Genomic DNA, 18,475 nt, shown 5'->3' on the forward strand with positions numbered 1-18,475 from the left:
TTCATCTTCATAAATCTTTTCATGGAGGACAAGAACTACCTTTAAGCCCTGGTATATATATGTATCTAACATAGAATCATCTATGAAAACCATTTATCAAAATGATTGTATAAGAACAAATTGAAGTCAGTTGTTACAATGCTGTTCTATCTTTGGGGTCAGTGAGGTATACCTGTGGAACTGAGTGAACTCATTCAGGCTGGTGTTTTGTGAGTTACTACAACATTTCTATTTCAGTGGAGTCAGCTGAATCATGAAGGCTGCGAGAACTCCCAAGAATGCCTTTTTTATGCACATCTTATTCCAAAGAGCTTTACACGTATCAGGAACGAAAATGGCTTGAACTGTATCATCTCTGACTAATTGATACTAAGACTCTAGAATACTAAGGCCTGTGGTGGACATAGAAGGAGAGATGAGACAGTCCACATGCTGTGGGATTGTCCTCTGTGTACTGTGCACTTTAGGAAGGCAAGGAAAGCGTCCTCATTGTTTATTGATGGGCTGTGTTGTTTGGGTTTTCTGTTTTGTTTTATTGTCTATGAGTAAACTGTTTAAGTTAAATTTGAGTAACTTAGAGCTATTTTCTATCTTCTATAGCTCTTCTTTTGGGTTAAGATAATGTCTTATTTTAAAAGGAAACAGATAGCAGTGACAATGAGGATATTGTTGGACCAATGCCTGCAAAAGGGCCAGTCAACTACAGCGTAACAACAGAGTTTGAAAAAAGGGCCCAGAGAATGAAAGAAAAACTGACTAAAGGAGATGATGTAAGTTTTAAAGACACTTTCAGAGATTAAGTAGATCAATTAAAACTCTAAAGTTTAGAAACTGTATATAAATTTAGGAGCTAGAACCCAAAAACTGTAAAGGAAAAGATAGTCAAATTTGCCTAGTAGGGTTTAGCATTGTAGCACAGCAGGTTAAATCTCCCCTTGCAACGTCAGCATCCTTTTATCAAAGCACCAGTTCAAGTCTTGGCTGCTCCATGCCTAATACAGCTCCCTGCTAATACACCTGGGAAAGCAGCAGAACATAGCCAAGCTCTTGAGCCCTGACACCCACTTTGGAGACCTTGCATAAGGTCCCTGGCTTCAGCCTGGCCCAGCACTGGCTGTTGCAGCCAGTTGGGGAATGAACCAGCAAATGGGAAATGTCTTTCTCTCTGTATATTTCCCCCTCTCTGTTTCATTCTGCCTTTCAAGTAAATAAATGGATTTTTTTAATTGCCTACTAAAAAGTTTGTGTGACAAAAGATAACATAAAAATCAAAAGAATAAAAGATTAAAGTGTAACATGACAACTGTATGTAACAAAAACATCAGACCTTTCCATTAAAGTCTGTTAAGTAAGGGGGGGAAAAAGTCTGTTAAGTAACTAAAAAGCTTCAATTGAGAAAGATAGTCATTTTTACAATATTATATATATGTACTCTGTGTACTCCATATATTTTTTCTTTTCTTTTCTTTTCTTTTTTTTTTTTTAATTTTTGACAGGCAGAATGGATAGTGAGAGAGAGACACAGAGAGAAAGGTCTTCCTTTTTGCTGTTGGTTCATCCTCCAATGGCTGCTTCGGCTAGCGCATCTCTCCGATCTGAAGCCAGGAGCCAGGCGCTTCTCCTGGTCTCCCATGCGGGTCATCCTCCACTGCCTTCCCAGGCCACAGCAGAGAGCTGGCCTGGAAGAGGGGCAACCAGGATAGAATCTGGCGCCCCAACTGGGACTAGAACCCGGTGTGCTGGCGCTGCAAGGCGGAGGATTAGCCTGTTAAGCCACGGTGCCAGCCTGTACTCCATATATTTTATAATATACAAAGCATATTTGTATGTATATGTATGTGTATATGTATATATACCTTTTTAACTTCTTATTTCTCCTGAAGGATTCATCTAAACCAATTACAAGAGAGTCATGGATGACTGAACTTCCTCCAGAAATGAAAGACTTTGGTCTTGGGCCCCGGACTTTTAAGAGAAGAGCTGAGGACAAATCAGGAGATCGATCAATATGGACAGATACTCCAGCTGACAGAGAAAGGAAAGCCAAGGTGAGACGTTATATTGGTTGGTTGGTTGGTTGGTTGGCTCAGTTTTGAAAAGATAGAAGGCAAAACTATTTAAAGGATGCTACTTTTTAAAATGATGGTTCTGAAGGGAAGAAAATACAGATTTTCCCCAGAAGAAAGGTATGGGGAAGGAAAGTAACACCACTTGCTTACTGTTTCCCAATGAACAGCTGCATTTAAACCTTAAGAAAACTCTGAAACATGGGTTTATTGACCCTGTTTTAGAGTGGGAGAAACTAATCTATGACATTGACTTTTCTAGGATGACAGCACTAGTAATTGGCTAATTCTCTGAACTTTATAAACATCACTGTCTTCATGAAGGTGTTTCTCTTAAAATATCTTGGGGAGGGGCTGGTGCTGTGGCATAGCGGGTAAAGCCACCACATGCAGTGCTGGTATCCTCTCTGGGCACCAGTTTGCGTCCCAGCCACTCCATTTTCAATCCAGCTCTCTGCTATGGCCTGGGAAAGCAGTTGAAAATGGCCCAAGCCTTGGGTCCTTGCACCAGTGTGGGAGACCCTGAAGAAGCTCCTGGCTCCTGGCTTCAGATCAGCTCAGCTCTGGCCGTTGTGGCCAATTGGGGAGTGAACCCACAGATGGAAGACCTCTCTCTCTCTCTGCCTCTCCTTCTCTCTCTCTGTAACTCTGCCTTTCAAATAAATAAGTAAATCTTAAAAAAAAAATCTTGGAGAAAAGGAAAAGCTGTAAACAACCTAACAAATTAAGTGATATGTAGAGACTATCTCTCTAAGTAACCATATCTCAGTTGCACTCAGTACATGTTACTGTCAAGACAGGCAAGAAGCAGGGCCAGTGTCATGACACAGCAGGGTAAGGTGCCACTTGCTACATGGGCATTCCTGCTGTTGTGCCTGGAAAAGCACTAGATAATGACTGAAGTACTTGGACCCCTGCCACCCAGGTGGGAGACCCAGATGGAGTTCTGAGTTCCTGGCTTTAACCTGGTCCAGCCTTGGCCATTGTGGCCATTTGGAGAGTGAACCAGAAAATGGAGGATATCTATCCATATCTCTCTCTCTCACACTCTGTCTTTCAAATACATAAATTAAGATAAAAAGCAAGAAGCATCTTCATGAATACGTTAAATAAATTACCTGAAAAATTATATGCATAAAATATATTCTTTTAGAAATTGGTCTCTTCTTGAATGTTTTCAAATAGAAATATTCCATTATATGTTAGGAACTGAACCAGTATCCCCAGCACACTAGTCCATAAATTTACTCCATGTAAAGGTTTCATTCCCATAAGATGTCCTATATAAGTCTTCAAATCTTTTTTTTTTTTTTTTTTTTTTTTTAATTTTTTTGACAGGCAGAGTGGACAGTGAGAGAGAGACAGAGAGAAAGGTCTTCCTTTTGCTGTTGGTTCACCCTCCAATGGCCGCCGCGGTAGGCGCGCTGCAGCCGGCGCACCGCGCCAATCCGATGGCAGGAGCCAGGTGCTTCTCCTGGTCTCCCATGGGGTGCAGGGCCCAAGAACTTGGGCCATCCTCCACTGCACTCCCTGGCCACAGCAGAGAGCTGGCCTGGAAGAGGGGCAACCGGGACAGGATCGGCGCCCCGACCGGGACTAGAACCCGGTGTGCCGGCGCCGGAAGGCGGAGGATTAGCCTAGTGAGCCGCGGCGCCGGCCGTCTTCAAATCTTTTGTCTCTTTATGATTATAGTTTCTTCAATTCTGATCTAAACAGATTCACACTCAGTTCGTCCTCCTCTCTATCTTGTTCATCTGTACTTATAGTTATCAAGATTTCTCTTTCTATCCTATAACTATAAACTGAATACTTATTCTGCCAGATATTGTGTTGGTGTTGCAACTGAAGGAAAAATGAGAGAATTCCTTCAGAAGCTTGCATATGGTGGAGAACTGATTGTAGATAAAGTTGTTAAAATGTGATAATGTGGCCGGCGCCGTGGCTTAACAGGCTAATCCTCCGCCTTGCGGTGCTGGCACACCCGGTTCTAGTCCCGGTTGGGGCGCCGGATTCTATCCCGGTTGCCCCTCTTCCAGGCCAGCTCTCTGCTATGGCCTGGGAACGCAGTGGAGGATGGCCCAAGTGCTTGGGCCCTGCACCCGCATGGGAGACCAGGAGAAGCACCTGGCTCCTGCCTTCGGATCAGCGAGATGCGCCGGCTGCAGCGGCCATTGGAGGGTGAACCAACAGCAAAAAGGAAGACCTTTCTCTCTGTGTCTCTCTCTCACTATCCACTCTGCCTGTCAAAAAAAAAAAAAAAACTCTTAAAATGTGATAATGTGTTGCAGTCTCCACATTTTAGCATATTTGATAAATCACAAGTTCTCTTTTGTGCTGAAGATTAAAAAGAGATCTGATAATTTAGATCTGAAAGTAATAGATGGGTGAGATGAACTAAAACACAAGGAGGCCAAAGAGGCAACAAAAGATGTGGCATATAAGGGAGCCACCATACCTTAGAAGGCTAATGGGGAAATGTCTATCTATTCTTTCCTAGATATGTTTTTATAAAAATACTGTATTAGAGTTTTTATATTTAGCCTATAAGATTGTGTCCCAAAAGGCAGTTATTCCCTTGCTTACATAGACTTTTTATTTGTGCCTACGTTTATTTTTGTTTTTTTTTTTTTTTTGTTTTTTGTTTGTTTGTTTTTCTTTTTTTGTCCATTGAGCTTTTATTTGCTTGCCTGTGTTAAATCCCTAGAAAAAGAATCCCAGGATTTTCCCTCCTGTGTGTTTTCATCGTGCTTCTTCATGGTCCATGATGCCAGCTGAGGTTGTCAGTACAATGAAACCAAACTGGCGGGATGGAAGCAGATTATTCTGCCATTTTTCTAGATCTTTCAACTGCACGTCAAATCTGGGGCTGATCACTCCACACTTGTTTAACCGGCCGGTGAGGTTCACCACGATCTTCCCAGCCCTGTGATCATCAATGATTTCAAATTCGCCAATGTAACCATGCTTCATCATCACTGTCAGAAACCTGACGATGACTTTGGAGCATGGCTTAATAAGAACCTGGCGCTTGCCTCTCTTCTCGGCATTGTTGATGCTCTTGAGAGCATTGGCTAGGACGTTCATGCGCACCATCGTGGCGGCACGGAAAGATGGCAGAAAGAGCTATTTTTGTTTTCTTTTTAATCCTTTGTTCTATTTTTTTAAGATGTATTTATTTATTTGAGAGGTACGGTTACAGACAGAGAGAGGGAGAGACAGAGAGAAAAGTCTTCCATCACCTGGTTCACCAAATGTCCACAACAACCAGAGCCATGCTGATCAGGAGCCAGGGGCTTCTTCCAGGTCTCCCACGTGGGTGCAGGGGCCCAAGCACTTGGGCCGTCTTCTACTGCTTTCCTAGGCCATAGCAAAGAGCTGGATCGGAAGAGGAGCAATCAGGACTCAAACCAACACCTGTACAAGATGCCAGCACTGAAGGTGGCAGCTTAACTCACTATGCCACAGCTCCGCTCCAAGATTTTATTTTATTTCTTGAGTGTGTGTGTGTGTATGTGTATATATATATATATATATATATATATACCTTCTATTTCTCTCCCTCTCTCTCTTTTTTTTTTTTTTTTACTACTTTTATAAACAAATAATGTAGAATTTCTTTTTAAGACTTATTTTCAGGCCAACATTATGGCATATTGGGCTAAGCCTCTGTTTGCGACACTGGCTTCACCTATCACAATGCTGGTTTGATTGCTGGTGGAGCTTCCCATCCAGCTCCCTACTGATGCACCTGGGACAGCAACAGAAGATGGCCCCCTGTCACCCACTTGGGAGACCTACATGGAGTTCTGGGTTCCATCTCTCCTCCTCTCTCACTCTGCCTTTCAAATAAATAAATCTTTGAAAAAAATTTTTTCACTCCTACATTTTGTCTTTGTTTATCGGAACTCATCATGAATTCAATAAATAGATGGTTTCTTCCAGCTTGTTGATTGAATCAGTTTTGCCCTCTTTAATTTTTTTTTTTTTAAGGGCTCATTTGTTTATTTGAAAGAGTGATACAGGGAAAGATACAGAGACAGACGGATCTTCCATCCACTGGTCTACTCCTCAAATGGCCACAGCAGTCAGGAACCAGGAAATCCATCTGGGTCTGTCATGTGTGTGGCAGGGGACCCAGTATGGGGCCATCATGCAGTGCTTCCCAGATGCATTGGTAGGGAGCTGGATCAGAAGCAAAGGAGCTGGGACTTGAACCTATACTGTGACACGAATACAGGCAGGTGGCAGCTTAACCCACTGTGCCACAATGAGGCCCCTTTGTTTTCTTGTTTTTAGGAAACTCATTGGCTTGAACACTAAACTGACCCATTTTCAAGTACATTGGTATTTCTAACCAGAAGGAATTCAACAAGCCTGGCTTCATTTACTCTTTCATGACTTCACCTAAGTCAAAATAATAATATTTCTTTTTTGTTTTATCTTACTACTTATATAATTCAGTAATGTGTTGTCTGTGATTATTCTTCAGGAAGCACAGGAAGCAAGGAAGTCATTCAGTAAGAAGGATGAAGAACATGTGTTGTCAGGAAGGGATAAGAGATTGGCTGAACAAGTATCTTCATACAATGTAAGTAAGAAAATAAAGTACATGACCTTTTATTTTTTCTCTTTTTCTTGTTTTTCTTTTATATGTCTGCCCTTTTACCTCATGCATTTTCTATACATCAGACCTGAAAAATAGTCAACTTTATTGTATGTATCCATTTGTATTACATCCTTCCATGCATTTCACATAGTGTTTTCAAGTATGTATTTTAAATTGGTTATATATCAGAACTCTAATTACTAGATATGAGTAGCACTTATCAAAAACAAGATCTGTACTAACTCATAGAGATCCTCAGTTCATAGGTTTTTAAATTGCAAGCAGATTTGAAATACTTGATGAAAAGATTTAAATATGAGAGAAAAATGCTTTAAAAATATGGTCCACTCTAAATTTATAAACAGTTCAGTATTCACTTGGCATGTCATCAGCTTTTGATAAACTGAATACTGTCTTAACATACTACCGTGAAGCGAAAATAAAAATTAATCAACTAGAAACTTGACATGAGTTTTCAAAGGCTGTTAGAAAGCCATTTCATTCACAATAGACTTGCTCCGTGTTTTATAAATGGTTAGAAACTGTGAATGTGTCTGTCAGAGGCAAGCATGTGGTGCAGTGGTTAAGACATCTCTTAGGATGCTTGCATCCCATATCAGACTGCTTGGGTTTAAAGTCCTGGTCCTACTTTCAGTTCCAATTTCCTGCTAATGCCCACCCTGGGAGACAGCAGTGGTGGCTCAAGTACTTAGATGTCTGTAAACCATGTGGGAAAACTGGATGTAATTCCAGGTTCCTGGCTTTGGCCTAGCACAGTCCCATCAGTTTTAGGCATTTGGGGAATAAACCGGCAGATAAAAGAGCTATTTCTCTCTCTCTCTTCCCTGCCACTCTCCCCACCCTAAATCCCCACCCCAGCCTAGTTTTCAAGTAAATAAAAAATTGCAAGTAAGTATGGCAGGAATCAGTAGTGTGACACATCAGGTCTACTTACAATATCTCATATTGGAGTGCCAGTTTGAATACTGGGTACTCTGATTTTTTTTTTTTTTAAGATTTATTTATTTATTTGAAAGGCAGAGTTACAGAGAGGCAGAGACAGACAGAGAGAGAGAGAGAGAGAGAGAGAGAGAGAAAGAGGTCTTCCATCCACTGGTTTACTCCCCAGATGGCCACAATGGCCGGAGCTGCACTGATCTGAAGCCAGGAGCCAGGAGCTTCCTCCAGGTCTCCCAGGGTGCAGGGGCCCAAGGACTTGGGCCATCTTCTACTGCTTTCCCAGGCCACAGCAGAGAGCTAGATTGGAAGTGGAGCAGCCAGGACTCAAACAAGTGCCCATATGGGATGTTGGCACTGCAGGTGGTAGCTTTACCTGCTACATCACAGCGCAAACCCCATAGGTACCCTGATTCTGAAACAGCTTCCTGCTATGCACCTGGGAAGGCAGTAAAGACAGCACAGGTACCTAGGAGACCAAGATGGCATTCCTGGCTGTTGTGGCTATTTGGAAAGTAAACCAGCAGATGGAAGTTTTCTCTCTTTGTCTCTCCTTTTCTCTGTTGCTCTGTGATTCATAAAAATATTAAATAAATAAATGTAGTAATTCAGCAAATCAATCATTTGATCAATTGCTCTCTATAAGAATTGAATTTCATCTTAGGATTTTTCAGTGAGTTGACTACTTCAAGGTGTTTTATAATTTTTTAATAATTCAGCACAAATTTTTTTTTTTTTTGACAGGCAGAGTGGACAGTGAGAGAGAGAGATAGAGAGAAAGGTCTTCCTTTTGCCGTTGGTTCACCCTCCAATGGCCGCCGCGGTAGGCGCGCTGCGGCCGGCGCACCGCGCTAATCGCTAATCCGATGGCAGGAGCCAGGTGCTTCTCCTGGTCTCCCATGGGGTGCAGGGCTCAAGCACTTGGGCCATCCTCCATTGCACTCCCTGGCCACAGCAGAGAGCTGGCCTGGAAGCAACCGGGACAGGATCGGTGCCCCGACCGGGACTAGAACCTGGTGTGCCGGCGCCGCAAGGCAGAGGATTAGCCTATTGAGCCGCGGTGCCGGCCCAAATATGTTCTTGTATGTCACAGTGAGCAAATTATACTAAACCAGACTGACAGTAGTACACCTGAAACCACTGATACAAAAGTTCATTTATTTTTCTTTTTTTTTAAAGATGTTTATTTTTATTTATTTCAAAAGCAAAGTTGCAGAAAGAGGAGAGAGCCAGAACTTGAACCACCACCTATATGGGATGCCAGTGCAGCAGGCGGAAACAACACACTACACCATAGCGCCAGCCCCAGTTCATTTCTTTTATCATAATTAAATTTAAACTCTGATTTGTTTAAATTGATTATAATAGTCCAGTGGTTTAATGTTTTCCTGTCTTTTGATGTTTAATTTACTAATGCAGAGAATCTTTACACTGACACCTGCCAACTTTATTTCCCCATTTTTGTTTGCTCTTTGTTACTCTTGAACAGTTTTGCTCATCAGGCTAAATAAGTTTCCTAGTAGTAGACTTAGACAAAGTGGTAGTTCCTTACAACTCCATTCCTTCTCACTTTTCCACGCGTCGGCTCCAAACTTGATGTGGGTTTTTTTTTTTTTTTTTTCCCAGTTCTTTCTTAAGGCCTTTCCTCTTCTAACTCTTGTTAGCCTGCCAAACTTCACTGTTACTACCCCATTAGGGAGTTCTTATTTCATTAGCAGGGAAAGATATGGATGCAGGAAAAGGGAGGGGAAAATATGGAGAAATGGTGCTAAAAGATCAAATTTTTGTTGTGTGACTCTTTTACATTTACCTATACATTTATCATTATGTTTATGTTACATGGAGGTTTCCTATTCTAAAATTAACCCTGCCCCACTTGTCCTTTGTGTTGGTATCCCTTCTTTTATTAATACCTAACTACCAGGGTGAAGCTCAGTCCAGTGGGTTCCACATCTAATGGATGTAGCTGGATTAGAACCTAACTGATGAAAATATTGTAAGTTTCAGTAGCTTCCACAGATGTAACTGATAGTATTGTATTATTCTATTAAATGTTTCACGTGGAATCTTAAATGCCATAGAAATTCCATGTCTAATATGATCCATTAAAAAATACATATGAGTAGGCATTTGACATAGAGAGAGGTTTGTTTATACACCCACATCCCACATTTGAGTAACTGGCTTTGATCCCAGCTCCAGCTCGTGGCTCCAACAGCTTCCTGCTAATGCAAACCCTGGGAAGCAATGGTGATGGCTCAACTAATTAGGTCCCCATCACCCACACAGGAGACCAGGATTGAGTTGCTGGCTTTTGACTTTGGCCTGCCCAGCAAAAGAGGGCTTTTGACTTTGGCCTGCCCACATTTGAAGAGGGAATGAGCAGATGACAGATCTCTCTCTCTCTCTCTCTCTCTCTGCTTTTTAAATAAATAAAAATTTAGAAAGACAGGGCAAATCAGGTTTTTGTTTGTTTGTTTTTTGTTTTTTGGACAGGCAGAGTGGATAGTGAGAGAGAGAGAGACAGAGAGAAAGGTCTTCCTTTTTGCCGTTGGTTCACCCTCCAATGGCCGCTGCAGATGGCGCATCTCGCTGATCCGAAGGCAGGAGCCAGGTGCTTCTCCTGGTCTCCCATGCGGGTGCAGGGCCCAAGCACTTGGGCCATCCTCCACTGCACTCCCTGGCCACAGCAGAGAGCTGGCCTGGAAGAGGGGCAACCGGGATAGAATCCGGCACCCCAACCAGGACTAGAACCCGGTGTGCTGGCACCGCAAGGCAGAGGATTAGCCTGTTAAGCCACGGTGCCGGCCGGCAGATCAGTTTTTATAAAGGTTACATGAAGAAGTTGATAATCATAAGCAACCTTGAAATTGTCCATGGAGTCCATTCTCTGCAGCCCCACGAATGTTTACCCCAAGTTGAAGGCTGCTGATCTGCACCGTCTGCATCTACTGTATCTTCCTCTCAGCTCCTAAAATCTTGGGCAGTCATTTTCTGAACTTCTGTTGGTCGGTAGTCAGAGGTCTAGAGTGAGTCCATAAGGATTTTAATTTATTAAATCAGTTGCCTTTCCTCAGACCTTGTCTTACTAGATGTATCTGAAACTGTGAACACCATCCATAGCTAAGAAGATTTTAAAAGGAGGCAGTTAAGGGAAAAGAGAAAGAACAGAAAGCTGAAAGGAACAAAAATTCTATTAGTTTGTAGAACATGCCTACCTCTCCTGCACCGGCCTTGCATTCTTCCTTTCACACCCGTTATCTTACCTTGTACTGTAATTTTTGATAATTAACCATGATGAGCATGGTTTTCATTGTAGTTATTGAATGAATATTTGCTTCCCTTTATCTTATTCTTTTTTGTTGTGTGGCCCATAGGAGATATCTTCATGGTGATTGGTTTGAATTTGCCTCTGATAACACATTCATATCATAGATGTTGTCTTAGACTTGGGAAAACCTGCTGGGCTTTAATAGCCCTGCTTAACTCTGCACTTTTCCCATCTCATTATTGTCTCATGATCAGATTCCGTTAATAATCTATCCAAGCTAAGGTTCTCATGTATGCTCTTCTCTCCCTAGGAATCAAAAAGATCAGAATCTCTTATGGACATTCATCATAAAAAATTAAAGAGTAAGGCTGCTGAAGATAAAAATAAGTCACAAGAGAGAATACCATTTGACCGTGATAAGGATCTCAAGGTTAATCGGTTTGATGAAGCTCAGAAAAAAGCCCTAATAAAGAAGTCTAGAGAACTAAACACCAGATTTTCACATGGCAAAGGCAATATGTTTTTATAAGTAAGTATATTTCAGTGAAGTCTATTTTCATGTTGATCAATTTGACCTTTTCTAAGTACTCTGTTGTCTGTAATTCTGTACTAAAAACCTATTTCTTTTTAAAATAAAGTAGATCACAAATCTACATTTGTTAATAAGTGAACTGATTTTTCAAAGTCAGCCTTGTTGGATTAAAAAAAATGTGGCTACTGGAAAATAGGCTTGTCCTCATAATAATCTAATAGGGTGTTGCTATTAAATATGCTTTTAAAATAAAAATTCAGCTTATGAGAAATGGCAAAGGAAAGTATAGTGCGAAGCTTGAGTAAATATGCATGCTTTATTAACAAAATAAGACAGGAGGTTTGCTGGTAGTTTTTTTTTGTTTTGTTTTCTTTTTATTTGACAGGTAGAGTTATAGACAGTGAGAGAGAGACAAAGGTCTTCCCTCTGTTGGTTCACTCCCCAGATGGCTGCCACTGCTGGCGCACTGCGCCAATCCAAAGCCAGGAGCCAGGAGCTTCTTCCAGGTCTCCCAGGCAGGTGCAGGGGCCCAAGCACTTGGGCCATCCTCCACTGCCCTCCTGGGCCACAGCAGAGAGCTGGACTGGAAGAGGGGCAACCGGGACTAGAACCTAGCAACCATATGGGATGCCGGTGCCGCGGGTGGAGGATTAACCAAGTGAGCCACGGCGCTGGCCCTACTGGTAGTTTTTATGTTAAGCAAGTTAAAAAATGTTTATTTCTTTAAAATGTCTCTTATAAATTAGTGTTGAAAACTTTTGAATCATTCATGGGTTCATAGTGTTGAGTAAGGAGTTCCATAAAAGTTGAGGTTGCTTGTTAAAAGTTTTGTGATTTTTAATTTTGTGAAACCTGTATCAGTATTCAAATGTGAGTTTTAAAGGAAAATATAGTTAAAGTCAGACATATTTTCCAACTTACGGAATTTTCTTATTCTTACCTCAGGGGGATTTCCCTGTGCAATGAAGAAAAGTTGAAGAATTCCCTTTTGTCATTCTGTCCACCTTTAGTCCTTTGTTTTGGGCGTTTTAAGATTACAGCTTTCTTTTTAAAGGTAATCTTAAAAACCAGCCAAGTCTGCCTTGTTCTGTGAGTCCTCTAAAGATTATGTGGAAACGCAACATCCGTGTTATGTAGAATAGAATGAGGAAGTATAGGCTTATCTCTATATAATGACTTCCAGGGTCCCCTCCTGAGTTTCGTGACATCTGACAAGTGCTGTCTCAGATCTGGTCAGGACTAGACAGAGTCTGAATGGCCTTGTGAAATACACCTGGCCTGCCCTGGAGCGGGTGTGTCACTTCCTGGCGGTGAATCCTGCGTTTGAAATTGGCTGCTTTTTCAGCACGTCTATCAGTGCTTATCCATTGACTTGAAAGTCGAGTGTGTGGTCTTTTGTCTGCTTCCTTACCAGTTTGACTCTTTGGCACTCAGGGCATTATTTGTTGTCTGGTTTTTTTGGTTCGTTTGTCTTAAGTCAGAAAGTGGGCTCCCTGGGTTATTTCATGTGCTAAGGAAAACCTGTTTTGCCTTTTCCAACATGAATCATAAGTATTTCTAGGGACAAGGTATGCCATTATCTGTGCGTGGCGTGAAATCTGTGCGACTTGGCCTGTATGACCTCAGCCGAAGCCTTCTGAGTCTTGGAACTTTGCTTTGGGATGGTCTTACATTACCCATGCATGTACGTAACAGTTTGTAGCTCATTTGCTGGAGTGAATCATGAACATCCTTTTATAAAAGACCTAGTTTGATAATCCATGAATCTAAAAGCAGAAGTGGAAAGTCTGTGATCATAACCACCCTAATGGGAGTACTTTGAGTTTGTAATGCTACAAGCACTGCCTCTTGAGCTATTAAGCAGAAACTTCCACATAGTTAAATAAAACCTAAACAAGAATGCTGTATGGGACGTTTTCTTGCTGATTAAGCCTAATTGTTCTGCTAGTTCTGTGTTTTAGTTTTGAAGCGAAAGCTGAAACAAAGACTCTAAGTTCCAGAACTGAGTATGCTGTTTGAATTAAGGTGTAAATTATTCTCCTTAATAGTAGCAGTAAACGGTGTTTTTCTCATATCAGTGTCAACAGTAGCCTACTGATGGACTGTTGCTACTAACAAAATGAATTATCCTCCTTAACAAATTATAAAAGCTTTTCTAAGTAGAATTAAAGAGAGGCATGGAACATCTTCTCAACACAAAACTTTGTATAGGAGTATCCATTGTATTCATTTAATTTTGTTATTTGTTATAAGCTTTTTTCATGACAAATATCTTCTACTTCTTCATACTTACATAAATTCCTATGTATATTTTTGTGAAATTTGGTAATTTTTAAAGTAAAAATGTCATCTTTAGATGCTTTGTTTTATTTGCCTCATCTGAAAGGGGTGGGGGATATTTCATGTTGTATGTGGGCGACTTCTTTGCTTGCGTCTGAAGCGTTCATGACCTTGGCGTGAGCGGGAGAAGCCTCTCTCCTCTGCCTGTGACTTCTCGCATACTACCTCTCTGGCAGCTTGGAGCCAGTACGCTTTCCTGCCACCCTGAGGACAAGTTTAACAAAATGTCAGTCCCCTTCCAGAAGCTTTTTGCCCCCATGGAGAGCCTAGTGCAATATAGGAGCCTTGACAATGAAAGAACAAAATAGCTGTTTGCGCAGAATGGAAAGTTGTTCTTCATTAATTTCCCGTCCCACCTGAGAGCTGCAAACAGCCTAAATGAATCAAGTCTTCTTCCTTCCGGCAGAAAACTAAGGTTGTTCTAAAAAGAATTTTTTAAGTTCCTGCATTTCTTGATCAAGTTGTATAGGGCCATAGTAAGCTCTTTGGAAATTTAAAAATGAAGAAGAAAAAAAGAGCAATACTAAGGTTATAAAGTGGAGCAGATCCTGTAACATTCTTTACCATTGAAAGTGACATTGAAGTTCATGCTGCCTGAAATTACGTGATTGTTGTCCAGCCCCCTAGAATGTCACCTCGGGTGGATTTTTAGATGCTTTACAATAGTGACCACATTACTGGTAAGTAAATAGGGTTCTTGGGGTTAGCAGGTACAGAAGTAGGTAGGGGGCATCAAAAGGTGAGAGATGGTGACTGTGGCACCATCGCATAATTTAAGGCATTTTTGTGTTGTGCAAAACACAGAAAAGTAAACTCTGTTCTGAAAACAATAAAAAAGCCATGGTCTTACTAAGAGCTTTTAATCTCGTGTGGATATAGCAGCTGTAAGACATTTAGGTCATCACATTCACATTTTCTCATGCTTTGAATTAATGATTCTTATAGAAACGAGCTTGAGATTTGCACAGTATTGGGTTTTTTGTACTCCAGAGTGATGATATAAATTACTTGATCCCAGAACATTATGGCACTTTCTGTTTCCTATAAAGAGGAGATAATATCATTCTGAAATGTAGGATTGTGGTTTTTACACAAGTTACAAGGGCCCTTATCACTTTTCATTTCAGGATTTTTATAGTAATAACAGTCATTTTTAGAAAAAAATCCTCTGTTGAGTTATACCTAGGAGAAAAAGGTAGCATGCAGAGAAGTGGTTAGAGATGGTTCTCATGGAACATCAGTTTTCTTCTTCAGAATGTTAGTTTACTTTTCTTGGCTTTTGATGCCATCATGAGAGTTAAGTACAAAGCTCTTGCTGTCTAAAGAGGTCTCTTTTTTTGCAGCTTAAAAAATTGTTTAACTGTGACCATGTTTGTACAGAATTGAAAAGCTGTTCACTGCCCATTTCAATCTTCCTTTTGAGCTTTGCAATTAAAAGAATGTTTTTAGAAAGCTTCCTAAGATGTAGGTTTTTCAATGTATAAATAAAGTTTCCTCCATATCTGAGAATTTGTGGTCTTCATTTTTATTTTTTAAATTTATTAGCTTTTCTGAAGAAGGAAGCAAGTGAACCAGTAGATGGATGTGTGTACTCTCTCACTCTCTTGCTCTTTATCTCTCGCTCTCTGCCTCAAAATAATGTTTTAAAAAGACTTATTTATTTGAAAGGCAGAGTTACAGAGAGGCAGAGGCAGAGAAACAGAGAGATCTTCCATCCACTGGCTCACTCCCCAAATGGCCACAATGGCCAGAGCTGAGCCAACCTGAAGCCAGGAGCATGGATTGGGACAGCGGGTTAAAGCCCTGGCCTGCAGCTCTGGCTATGCCACAGCACCGCCCCCTGCCCAGGTGATTCTTTAGAAATTTTCAAATTTAATTTGAGAGCCAGCACTGTGGCATAGTGAGTAAAGCTGCCACCTGCAGCGCTGGCATCTCATATGGGCACTGGTTCAAGTACCAGATGCTCTACTTCCAATCCAGGTCCCTGTTAATGTGCCTGGGAAAGCAGCAAAAGATGGCCCAAGTCCTTGGGCCCCTGCACCTGTGTGGGAGACCCGGAAAAAGCTCCTGGCTTCAGATCAGCTCAGCTCTGGCCGTTGTGGTCATTTGGGGATTGAACCAGCAGATGGAAGACCTCTCTCTCTCTCTTTGGCTCTACCTCTCTCTATCACTTGGTATTTCAAATAAATAAAATAAATATTTAAAAAAAAAAAAAGAATTATCTGGAAGTTTGTTTAAATGCCTATTCCCAGACCTACCCCTATTCAATAGGAACCCTAGGGATTAGAGTTAGAGAATCTCCGTTAAAAATAATGTATTATCGGACTTGCCCCAAATGGTGGAGTTAGAAATGTGCCAGGGGATTCCAGTACAATCCCATCAAGGTGGCATGTACCAATGCCATCTCACTAGTCCAAGTGATCAATTTCAGGTCACAGCTGATCATAATGATAGGTCTAAGAGTCAAAGGGATCACACGAACAAGACTAGTATCTGCCAGTATTAACTGATAGAATAAAAAGGGGAGAGAACGATCCAACATGGGAAGTGGGATACACAGCAGACTCATAGAATGGCGGATGTCCTAAACAGCACTCTGGCCTCAGAATCATCCCTTAAGGCATTTGGATCTGGCTGAAGAGCCTATGAGAGTATTTTAGGCATGGAAAGCCAAGACACTGTGGAAAAAAAAAAGACTTAAATGAAAGATCTCTGCGTGTGAGATCCCAGTAAAAAGAATGGGCCATCAAAGAAGGAGGTACCTTTCTCTGAAGAGAGGAGAGAACTTCCACTTTGACTGTGACCTTGTCTAAATAAGATCGGAGTCAGCAAACCCTAAAGGCTTCCATAGCCTTGGCAACTCATGACTAGAGCCTAGGGAGATTACTGACGCCACAAACAAGAGTGTCAGATTGTTGAGTCAACAACAGGAGTCACTGTGTACTTACTCCTCATGTAGGATCTCTGTCCTTAATGTGTTGTCCAATGTGAATTAATGCTATAACTAGTACTGAAACAGTATTTTACATTTTATGTTCTGTGTGGGTGCAAACTGATGAAATCTTTACTTAATATATACTAAAGAGATGGGAGGGGTACGGGTGGGAGGGAAGTTATAGGGGGGAAAAAGCCATTGTAATCCATAAACTACTTTGGAAACATATTTACTAAATAAAAGTTTAAAAAAATAATAATGTATTATTCATTTTATTTGAGAGGCAGATAGAGAACTCCCATCACTGGTTAACTCCCCAGATGCCCACAATAGCCAGGACCATGCCAGGCCAAAGCCAGGAAACAGCAACTAAACCCAAACCTCCCAGTAGGTGTCAGGGACCCGACTACTTGAGCTATCACCTCTGCTTCCCAAGGTGTGTAGTAGTCAGAAGCCAGAATTCAGAGCCGAGTCAGTACTCACAACCAGGAACTCTGATGTGGGACGCAGGCATCTCAAGTGGCTTCTTAACCACTCTACCAAATGCCTATCCCCTTGGAAGCTCCTTTTTTTTTTTTTTTTTTTTTTTTTTTTTTAAGATTCGTTGATTGGAGCCAGCGCTGTGACATAGAAGGTCACATAGAAGAACTCTACCTGCCATCCTGGCATCTGATATGGGCACCAGTTCAAGTCTCAGCTACTCCAGTTCTGATCCAGCTCCCTGTTAATGGCCTGGGAAAATAGCAAGGATGGCCCAAGTACTTGGGCCCCTGCACCCATGTGGAAAACCATGAAGAAGCTCCTGGCTCCTGGCTTCTGCCTGGCCCAGCCCAGGCCATGTGGCCATTTGGGGAGTGAACCAACAGATGGAAGATTTTTCTCTCTCTCCTTCTCTCTCTTTATTTTTGCCTTTCAAATAAATTTAAAAAAAAAACTCATAAAAATATTTATTTATTTGAAAATCAGAGTTATACAGAGAGAGGAAGAGACAGAGAGGGAGAGATCTTCCATCTACTGGTTCATTCCCCAGATGGCTCCATCAGCCAAAGCCAGGAGCTTCTTCCAGGTATCGCATGTGGGTGCAGGGGCCCCAGCACTTGGGCCATCCTCTGTGTTTTCCCCAGGCCATTGACATGGAGCTGGATCAGAAGTAGAGCAGCCAGGACTAGAACTGGTGCCCATAGCGGATGCCAGCATCACAGGCAGAGGCTTTACACACTATACCACAGTGCCAGCCTTGTAATCTCCATTTTTAACAGCCCAGGTCCTTCTTTGTAAACTCAGATTTGAGAATCACTGCATCTATGTATGTTCCTATAAATAATTTCCTCTCTTGGGGCCAGTGTTGTGGCACAGCAGACAGCTGCCACCTGTGAAGTCATATGAGTTCAAGTCCTGGCTGCTCCACTTCTGATCTAGCTCCGTTCTGATGCACCTGGGAAAGCAGTGGAAGATGGGCCAAGTGCTTGGGCCTCTGCCACCCACATGGAGACCTGGATGAAGTTCCTGGCTCTTGTCTCTGGTCTGGTCCGTGCTCCAGCCCCAGCTGTTGTGGCCACTTGGGGAGTGAACCAACAGATGGAATGTCTGTCTGTCTGTCTGTCTCTCTCTCTCTCTTTCCCTTTCTGTAACTCTGCCCTTCAAATAAATGAATATTTAAAAATATTCTCTATCATTTATTATATGTTCTATTTTCCTATATTACATATTCCTAAACCCAAAAGCATTTTACATTGAGTACTGCATTCACCAGTACCAGTAACACCTG

General features: G+C 41.7%; 2 protein-coding genes across 2 annotated transcripts in view; one reads left to right on the forward strand and one right to left on the reverse strand.

Annotated features, from left to right (window-relative positions):
- Window positions 1-13,787, forward strand: part of GPALPP1 (GPALPP motifs containing 1) — a 32,783-nt gene extending 18,996 nt beyond the window's left edge. Inside the window, exons 5-9 of the mRNA XM_062194156.1 lie at window positions 639-770; window positions 1,884-2,048; window positions 6,556-6,654; window positions 11,211-11,429; window positions 12,378-13,787. Of these exons, the coding sequence (XP_062050140.1) occupies window positions 639-770; window positions 1,884-2,048; window positions 6,556-6,654; window positions 11,211-11,429 (615 nt within the window). The 3' untranslated portion in view covers window positions 12,378-13,787. The remainder of the gene's footprint in view (window positions 1-638; window positions 771-1,883; window positions 2,049-6,555; window positions 6,655-11,210; window positions 11,430-12,377) is intronic.
- Window positions 4,743-5,183, reverse strand: LOC133762331 (small ribosomal subunit protein uS8-like). The gene has a single exon (XM_062195330.1). It carries the CDS (start codon window positions 5,157-5,159, stop codon window positions 4,806-4,808), a length of 354 nt encoding a protein of 117 aa, XP_062051314.1. The 5' UTR covers window positions 5,160-5,183; the 3' UTR covers window positions 4,743-4,805.
- Window positions 13,788-18,475: the final 4,688 nt, after the last annotated feature.

The sequence above is a fragment of the Lepus europaeus genome, chromosome 6 (genome assembly GCF_033115175.1).
Source record: "Lepus europaeus isolate LE1 chromosome 6, mLepTim1.pri, whole genome shotgun sequence".
Classification (NCBI taxonomy): Eukaryota; Metazoa; Chordata; class Mammalia; order Lagomorpha; family Leporidae; genus Lepus; species Lepus europaeus.

Coding starts and splice junctions, on each gene's coding strand:
- LOC133762331 (XM_062195330.1), bottom strand. CDS start 5,159: ATGGTGCGCATGAACGTCCTAGCCAATGCTCTCAAGAGCATCAACAAT.